The sequence below is a fragment of the Zonotrichia leucophrys genome, chromosome 17, assembly GCF_028769735.1.
Source record: "Zonotrichia leucophrys gambelii isolate GWCS_2022_RI chromosome 17, RI_Zleu_2.0, whole genome shotgun sequence".
NCBI classification, from domain to species: Eukaryota; Metazoa; Chordata; class Aves; order Passeriformes; family Passerellidae; genus Zonotrichia; species Zonotrichia leucophrys.
This window is the reverse complement of record NC_088186.1, coordinates 2,745,385-2,754,222: the sequence shown is the minus strand read 5'-3', so window position 1 is coordinate 2,754,222 and position 8,838 is coordinate 2,745,385. Positions and strand designations below refer to the sequence as shown.

The 8,838-nt window shown below is 57.1% G+C and overlaps 1 protein-coding gene across 1 annotated transcript; it reads left to right on the top strand.

Moving 5' to 3' along the window:
• The first annotated feature begins 465 nt into the window (after positions 1-465).
• On the top strand, positions 466-8,792 carry AGPAT2 (1-acylglycerol-3-phosphate O-acyltransferase 2). Its single transcript, XM_064727500.1, has 6 exons — positions 466-721; positions 4,183-4,316; positions 4,714-4,889; positions 5,035-5,130; positions 6,617-6,689; positions 7,146-8,792. The coding sequence occupies exons 1-6, from the start codon at positions 534-536 to the stop codon at positions 7,295-7,297; spliced, it is 819 nt and encodes a 272-aa protein (XP_064583570.1). The 5' UTR covers positions 466-533; the 3' UTR covers positions 7,298-8,792.
• The last annotated feature ends 46 nt before the right edge of the window (positions 8,793-8,838 follow it).

Genomic DNA, 8,838 nt, shown 5'->3' with positions numbered 1-8,838 from the left:
CTCCATGGGGGTCCCAAAACTCCACATGATTCCATGAGGGTCCCAAACTGCCACGGCCAAACCCCCACAGGGCTCCATGGGGAGACCAAACCCCCCACAGAGCTTCACGAGGAGACAAAACATCCCCAGAGCTCTGTGAGGGGACCAAACCCCCCACAGGGCTTCACGAGGAGACAAAACTCCCCCAGAAATCCATGGGGGGAGGGAATCTCAAAACTCCTCATGCTTCTATGAGAGTCCCAAACTTCCTCCATGCGGGGACCAAACCCCCACAGTGGTTGGTGAGGGCACCAAACCCCAACAGTGCCCCATGAGGGAACCAACCGCCCTCCTCCCCTCGCCATGGCCACGGCGATCCCCGCCCAGCGGCCCGAAGAATGCCCGCTCCACACGGAACGTTCCCCGCTCGCTCGCCCGTCCCGCCCCGCCGGGGGAGCGGCAGGGCGGGCAGGGCCGCCCACATAAGGCGGGCTCAGCGCGGGCTGCCCGGGGAAGAGGCGGCAGCAGTAGCGGCTGGTCCGGGTGGAGCCGTCATGGAGATGGGGTGGCTGCTATGGGGCACGGCCGTGCTGCTGCTGCTCCACGTCCTCATGGAGCTCAGCCCCACCGTCAACTTCGCGCTGCGCATCGGCTTCTACTGCGTGCTGTGCCTGGTGGCCTCGGCGCTGGCGGCCGTAGCCTGCCTGCTGATCAACGGCGGCCGGACCGTCAAGAACATGAGGTGAGAGGGGAACGGGGGCCGGGGACGGCGGTGTCACCGCCCCGCCGCTGCCCGGAGCCCCTGGGGTGGTGGCGGCCTCTGTCACACCGGTGGCAGCGCAGCCCCGGGTGTCTCCTCTGGGCTCAGGGGTGCCTGTCCTGGCCTGTGGCAGAGCCCTCGGCAGGGCATGTTTGGGGATGAAGCGCCTGGAAGGTGGCGGTGGTGGCTTTTTAAGGGAAAGCTGGAGGAGAGCGGTGTTTGCTGAGAGTGGCAGAGCGCTGGAGCAGGCTGTCCAGGGAGTGTGAGGAATCTACCTGTCTGGAGACATTCCAAACACACCTGTGTCACTGGGTGACCCTGCCGTGGCAGATGGAGCCGGTCTCTAGAAGGTTCCTTTTGATCCTGACAGTTGGGTGCTTGTGTTTGGGCTGTTTCCTGCCCCGGCAGCAGAGGCTGGCAGGCTGTGTGCCATGTGCTGCCGGGGCACGGCTCTCTGCAGCTGTTGTCCGGCCCTGTGTCCCCTGACAGGACACCTGTGACAAGGGCCAAGGGTCTGCTATCATCCAGCACCCCCTCTCCGTGCCAAGGTACATTCTATGGACAGAGCTGGCACTTCTGCTGGCACCACAGGACAGCTCATTTCCTGGTTGTGCTCTCCCCTAGGCAGCTTTTTACCTCTGCTGAGCATGTGTGGATGCAGCGGAAAGGAGAGCCTTAACAACCTTTAGGATCAAAGGTTGGCAGCATCCGAGCAGGTGGAGCTGGACTTTGCTTTGCAGTGTGTGGCTTTCACATGTAGGACTCAGGGCGGAGGGAGCTGATGTGGTGCCTTGAGGGCTGTGCCCTGCCGGTCCCAGCTGGTGCCATGGCCCCAGGCAGTCTGCTCTGTGATCTCCAGCCTGGCTCTCTCTCCAGCTTTGGTTGCCTTGGCTCACTCAGGAGCAGCTTTCCAACACTCAGCTAGCTCTGCAGAGAGAGAATTTATGATGTCAGTGATGGAATCGCTATCCTTTTATTTCCCCCCAAAAATAAACCCTCTAAACTTTATGTAAACTTCAAGGAATTATTTGGGAACAAGAACTTGCATTGGATAACTCCTCCTGTTGAAACCCAGGCTAAATTTTGGCCAGAACCACCCTTTTCCTGTAACTTAAGCCTGTTGTTTCCCTATAGTGGCACTGGCTGAAGATCCTGGTGATGTATCCCAGCCGCTGGGAGGTCCATGGCTGAGGTGATGCAGTGAGTTCCTTATTTCTCCAACATCCCAGGCTGCTTATTCCAGCTTGGGAAAGGGGGCTGGAGCAGAGCATGTGCTGGTGGACAGACAGTGATAATGGTGTTGTTGCCTGGCGCAGAACACCCCGTTCTTGATGTGCTGCTGGCTCCAGTGTTGAGCTGGTGTGACTTGGAAGAGGTTACCCAGGGTGTCTGATAGAGATAGAACTGTTTATCTGGGGTAAAACATCTTGCACGAGCCTCCAATCTGGTAAGCAGATTTCAGTAGTCCTTGAAAATCAGAGTATCCTAAACAAGCCTCTGTGACTGGCTGTGGAGCAGAGCACGTGAATCTGGGGGCTGCTGGCTTTCATACCCAGACTGTTAGGGATGCACTGAAAAGTCCCATTCCCTGTCATTTTTGTGCTCCTTGTCTCTGGCAATAAGTGCACTGGTTTTACAGCTCTCTGCAGCTGTGGCTGCACCACGTCTGAGTCAATGATTCTGACAGAGAAGTCACTTGTGGGGTTGTGGGGACTCAGATCCATCCTTTAACCCTGTGGGTGACGTGGCCAGCCCAGCAGGTCACCCCTGCTCTTTGTCTGCTCTGAGCTCTGCCCCTTTGCCTCTTTCAGTGGCTCACGCCACATCTTGTGCAAGGAAAGTCTGTCCTCGGGCTGGCAGGAGGAAGCTGGATGGTTGCTCTTGAGTAATGTGTAACCAGCCTCTCCCAGCAGCCAGTGAGCACTGTGACTTCCAGAGCGGTGACCTCTTTTTTGGTTGGCAGTCAGAAGGGAGGAGAAGTGTGATTTAGGTCACCCTGGTGGCCTGGCATCCCCCATGACCTCTCTGGTTCGTGTCACCCTGCCTCTGATCACCTGTACCCCCATCTCTTCACCTGCACTGCAGCCCTGTAACCTTGGAGCAGCCTGCACCCCGTAACCTTGGAGCGGGCTGTGGAGCTCTGCATTCCTCCCTGTGTCCTTTCCCTGGGTGTGGCTCTTTGCAGCAAGTTGACATGAGGACTGATAACAGTGTCACCTCAGGGCATTGGCCTGGCCTGAACTCCAGTGTCACAGCCAGCTCAGGTGGTCTGCATGGGGGGACACCCCACAGAGATGTGAACCCTGCTGTGGGTAGGAGCAAGCTGGGGGAAATGCTGTGGCTCAAGAGTTTATGGAGACTTTCGGAGAGCAGATGCTGGGAGCTGCTGCCAAGCCAGGGTGAGATGCTGTCCAGGTGCTCACCTCCCACCTGAGTGACAAGATGCCTCTCAGCAGGATGGTGCTGCACAGTTCCCAAGCTGGGCCCTGTGGTGGGGACAAAGCTGGCTGTCCCTTACTCTCCTGCTGCAGGAGGGAAAGCTTCATCCCCTGTCTGCCAGGGGAGAAGGTGGCCCTGAGGCAGGACATCCAGGTGCTTGCTGGAGGTCAAGTCAGCTTGAATCAGCTCTAGGGCAGAGCAGATCCAGGCTGGTGGCTGTTCCTGGAAGCCTTGTTCACATGCAGGCTCCTCTGCCACCTGTCCTGTAAATGGCTGTTCCCTTGCCCAAAATAGCCCCTGTGTTCTGCCAGCTTCTGCCTGTGTCCTTTGGCCTAGCTGAAGAGTCCCCAAGTGCCCCGGTCAGGGGGTGACATAGATGGGCCCTGCTCCTGTGGGCTGACAAGGAAATGTGCTCCAGTGCCTGCATGGCTGTTGGAGTGTCCCAGCTGGGAAAAGCTGGGAGCTCTGTCAGACCTGTACATCCACTGGGGAAGGGCAAAAGCTTCAGCATGGCTTTGCTTGGGGGCAGCCAGCCTCTGCCAAGCCACGTGGGGAGCATCCTGTTTGCTGCCTGCATCCTTGCCTTGTGCAGGGAAATGTTTCTCACCTTCATTCCCCTCCTTCCTTGGGTACCCCAGGTTTGTTTGTATCACTGAGCCCCATCTCCCAGCACTGCAAGGAGCAGACCTGGCAGAGCCTTCCTTGGGTGTCAGGTGTGCTGGGGAGTGGCAGCTCCTGGGAGAATTGTTAGAGCAACTTGTGGGGCCCTGCTGCTTGCAGGAGGAAGAGCCTGGTATCACCAGGGCAGCCCAGAACCTTGGCACTGAACAGCACTCCTGCAGCACGTGGGACCATGCAGGGCAGACACCTGGGTGGACCACAGCACAAATAAGACTGGAGGTTCTCTGTCCTAGAGCTCTTCTTGTCTCCTTCCACCCCCACTGGGTATTGCAGGCCTTGGCCTCTCTACTCTGCTGCTGACTGGTTTTTTTTTCCTTCTGCAGAATCATCAAAGCTGTTGTCAAGACCTTCAAGTATTTCTTCGGCTTGAGGTTTGAGGTGAAGGGACTGGAGAACTTCAAGGTAGAAGGCCCTGCTGTCATTTTGTCCAACCATCAGAGCGTCCTCGACATGATGGGTGAGGAACTGGTGGGAGGGAAGAGAACATTTCTCCTGCTCACCTTTGGGAGAAGTCCTGCTTGTATCTCCTGGACAAACAGCCCTGATGCAGCTTCCCCATCAGTGCTGGTTGTGGGAAGGGTCTCCTGTCACTCTGAGCACCCCCACACCTCTGCAGCCCCCCCAGGTTCTGCTGGCCCAGCACATGTGCCAGTGGCCCTGCTGGACTCCCTGGGGCTGGGGAATCAGCTGCTGTCACCTGCAGCCACCCTGCCCACTAACTGCTGTGTGCCAAGCCTCCTGCTCTCAGAAGCCAGGAGAGAAGCAAGGCAGCAGCCTGTCCCTGGTGCCCCTGTCCTTGTCCTGTCCTTGTCCCAGGGGTGACTGCTGGGTCTTGCCCTCTGCCATCCCACTAGGGCTGATGGAGGTCCTGCCCGACAACTGTGTCCAGGTGGGCAAGAAGGAGCTGATGTACATGGGCAGCGTGGGGCTCATCATGTACCTGGGTGGAGTCATCTTCATCAACAGGAAGAGCACCAGCAGTGCCAAGATGGTCATGTCAGAGGTGGCCAAGACTATGGTGGCTGAGAATGTGAGTGTCACTGCGGAGCTGGGTGGGGTGGCATGGGGGCATTGTGGCACTCCTGGTGCTCCTGGCTCTGCTTGGCAGAGCTGGCTGGTGTCTCCCACCACTGCAGGTGGATTTCTGGAGCAGAGCCTTGTCTCTCCATGTGCAGGTGAAGGTTTGGGTATATCCAGAGGGCACGAGGAACTGCACTGGGGATTTGCTGCCATTCAAGAAAGGAGCATTTCACCTCGCTGTCCAGGCACAGGTAAGAGTGCTTTGCGCCTGCACTGCACTAAGAGTGCTTTGCATGGGAACCCTGAGTGATTTTGCAGTGGCACTGCACACTGATCGTGCAGTGTGTGGTTGGTTTGCTCTCAGATGAGCTGTGTTCCCAGGTAACACCTAGTCAGGAAAACCACTGGTGTCAGAAGTGCTGCCCTGCAGCAGCCAAGGGCCTTTTCCATCCCCTCTGGGAATGAGCATGAATGGCTGTGGGCAGTGGAGAATTGCCCTGTCCTCTCTCCTGCCTGCCTCAGCCCTGGTGTCCCCTCTGGAGGGAGGGCTGTCAGGGACAGGCACACTTGATCCCTATTTCCAGGCTTTCCTGGCAGCATGGCAGGGCAGTGCCAATGCCCAGGGCTTCCTGGGGGCATGGCTGCAGCCCAGAGCTCGCTCCTGGCAGGGAGCCCAGTGGGATCTTTCCTGGGGAAGCCCAAAGCTGACGATTCATTTCTCAATCCCCCAGGTCTCAATTGCGTAGTGATGATTCAGGATTGTTAATTCTTGTGCTTTAGAGCAACATCTGGGCTTGCTCTGTGTGAAAATAGCTGCTGCCTCCCTGGCAGCCATATGGCAGTTCTTGATGTGTCTTTTCTCTCCAAAATGACAGCATCCATGAGCAGTTAGGCCAGAGCTGTCTCAGGAGCAGGGTGTTTGCCTGGGCACAGTGCTGGGGCAGTGTGCCAGACACTGGGATGACTCGAGGCCTCAGAGGAAACTGGTTTCCCCAGGAAAGGTGCTACAGCAGGGATTTTGGGAAAGGGAAGAGATGCCAGCTCTCTGACTGGGTTCCTTTGGCCAAGCCCAGGGTGTAGCCTGTGTTGTACCATCCCCATTCCTGCCTGGGTGATGCAGCCAAGGCAGAGCCTGGCAGCTGCTGGAGGAAAGGATGACATGGAACTGGTTCCTGCCTCTGCTACGCCCCCCTGAGTCACCAACTGTAGATCCTGGCTGTGTTACCAGCACTGCAACAACAGCTCTGCCTGCTCTCCTGGCCCTGTGTCTATGTGAAGCTTCCCCGGGAGCAATTGATAACAACTGGTGACTCCTTTTCTTAGAAACTGAGAGCAGAGCAGCCACCCTGCCCCAGACACGTGCCTGTACAGCAGGCAGGGCCTGTCACAACAGGCAGCCTGCAGTGTTTGATTGCAGGACAGAAAATACCTGGGCTTTGGAGCCTCACTTGGGTAGAGGAGCCCTAAAAGCCAGTGCTGAGCTGAGGCTGGGGTGGAACTTGGCCCTGGTTCCTTGAGTATCCCTGTGCCTCGAGTCTTTGGGGAGTGCTTTTGATTCCATTTGACTGCTGATTGTTCTACCCTTTGGGAGTGGGTGTTGCTTGTGGGGCTGTGTGTGCCCTGTGTGTCTGAGAGCCAGGCCAGGTCAGCTCTGCAGCATGGGATTTGCTGCCTGTCTCTGGCCTGCCCTGAGCTGCTGAAGTGCCACTAACTCCTCTTTTTCTTCCCTTCCTCAAGGTCCCAGTGATCCCTGTGGTGTATTCCTCCTTCACCAGCTTCTATAACCCAAAGACAAAACTGTTTACATCAGGTAACAAACAGTCACTTGGAGACAGGGTTGCTGTTGTCCTGTGTGGAGATCTGGCTCACAGGGGTGTGGGAGGGAAGCAGAGCTGGGGTGAACAGGAGGAACCCTGCTGGGAGATGTTTGGAGGCAGTTCAAAGCACTTGGCACCAGAGCCTGGGCTGGGTTAACTCAGGAAGGGCTGTAATTAAATACACTGGGGGATGTTTTCATTAAAAATTGGGTGCCACCTCCTGCTCTGGGCAGGCTCTGGCTGGGATGGCAGTTTGGGGCACAGGGGGATTATTCTGGGTGGCACAGCTGTTGGAGCTGGGGTTTAACTCTGCCTGTGCTCCAGGGGTGGATGCCTGAAGCCCTGGGAGGGGTTGAGGGCTGTGCTGGGGCTGTCCAGGGTGGGAACAAGGCACAGAACAGAGCTCCTGTGGTGTGTGGGTTTCTCACAGGCTCCTCTCTTGTCCCCAGGCAAAATCAAGGTCGAGGTTCTGCCTCCAATAGAGACCAAAGGGCTGACGTCAGACGATGTCACCGAGCTCTCTGACAGATGCTTCAGCACCATGAGGGAGACCCTCTTCAGGCTGTCAGGCCACCCAGGCCAGGCAAAGGACTCATCCTAGAGCCTTCTCCAGTGGTGTCACCGTGTGGTGGTGGCTGAAGGGACCTAACTGTCTGTTCTTGCCAAATACTGAAAGATCTTCTCTGCAGTGATTTCTAACTCTTGGGAGCACCACAGACTGGCACACACAGGGTGTCAAGCCAGCACTAAGGTTCCCCTCTGAGTGGATTTCTCTTATGGGTTCATTTTCTCACTTTGCAATATCTCCTTTTTTCTGAATTTCTCAGGCATCAAACTTGTGCTACCAAAGGGCTCAATGACTAGAGAGGTGAGTTCCCCCAGCTCTTGCAGCTAGCTTGGGGTGACAGCAAAAAACCTGCCTGGAGCCTGAGCTCTGCCTCGTGTGACTGTCCCTGCAGCTGTGTTCCTGCAGGCTCAGCTCCTGAGGTGGCCCTGTGATGTCCCAGGTGGAACCCACCAGGCAGCAGTTTGTATCAGCACAACCTTGATGCTCCAGCAGGGCTGAGAACTGGGGTGAAAAATCCAGATTTTGGCTTTTCAGCAGTGCTGGGAGTGTGGTGTCCTGCCTGGACAGCCCAGAGCACTCCCACCCACCAGTGGGACACACAGGCCTGTCCCCTTGAGGTGCCCTTGTGTCACAGCAGCATCACGCTGGGAAACTGCCGCCAGCTCCCCGCCGTGGCGGTGGCTCAGCCTGGTCACATCCCTGCAATGCCCCTTCTGGAGGCAAAGGGCTCTGTCGCGCTCCGTTTGTCACTTGTCATGGTCAGCGCTGGCCGAAAGATGGTGCCTGTCCCGCGCCCGTGCTGCTCTGCGGGGCGGAGCCGCTGCTCTCCAGGGCTGTCAAACCCCTGCAGAGCCACAGGGTGGGTGAGCTGCAGCTGGAACACGGCTGGGAAGGCTTCAGCTCCCCCTTTGGGGGATATAAACCGCTTTCCCAGCCAGATAAAACGGGTTCCCCTGTGCCTTGGGGTGATGGAGCAACTGAGCTCCTGCATCCCTCACCGGGAGCTGTGGAATGTTGGGGGCTGGGTCAGGTCCATGGTTCTTTAGCTTTAGCTCTCCTGTTCGTGGCACAGGGGAGCTTGGGATAAACCAGGTGGGGTACTCAGGTAAGCAGCACACCCAGCTCCTGCAGCGTGCTCTGGTGCAGTTGTGTTTGTGTGGCCTCAGCTGGGAAAGGCAGGGAGCTCCATGGAAGGAGCCCTGGGGCCCAGCTGGTGTTGCCAGGGGCTTCATTGGAGGGGCCTTAGTACAGACTCAGGGGATGGGAAGGGTCGGGGTGGGAGGATGGGAACCAAACCAGCACTTTGTGAGAGTGGCAGATAAAGGGCTGTCATGGAGGGTCAACCCAGGAGGGCCCTGGGAGGGCTCCTGGGGAAGGGAACCATGTCTGACTCCTCCTGGGAGGAGGGAGCAGTGCCTCTATGTGCAGTTGTCTGCTGTTCACTTTTAATTGGGCTGAGAATGTTATCTGCTTTACAAAAAATCAACCAAAAAAAAAAAAAAGGAAATTACACCTTTGGTTATTTAAATAAAGGAGCCTCCTTGTCTTGTGTGGGGGCTGAGGGAGGAGGATGT

Bases quoted from the DNA above. Each gene is read 5' to 3' on its own strand.
- AGPAT2 (XM_064727500.1), top strand. From the start codon at position 534: ATGGAGATGGGGTGGCTGCTATGGGGCACGGCCGTGCTGCTGCTGCTC. The intron at 722-4,182 runs GTGAGAGGGGAA...TTCCTTCTGCAG, and splicing joins CGGACCGTCAAGAACATGAG to AATCATCAAAGCTGTTGTCA. The intron at 6,690-7,145 runs GTAACAAACAGT...TCTTGTCCCCAG, and splicing joins GACAAAACTGTTTACATCAG to GCAAAATCAAGGTCGAGGTT.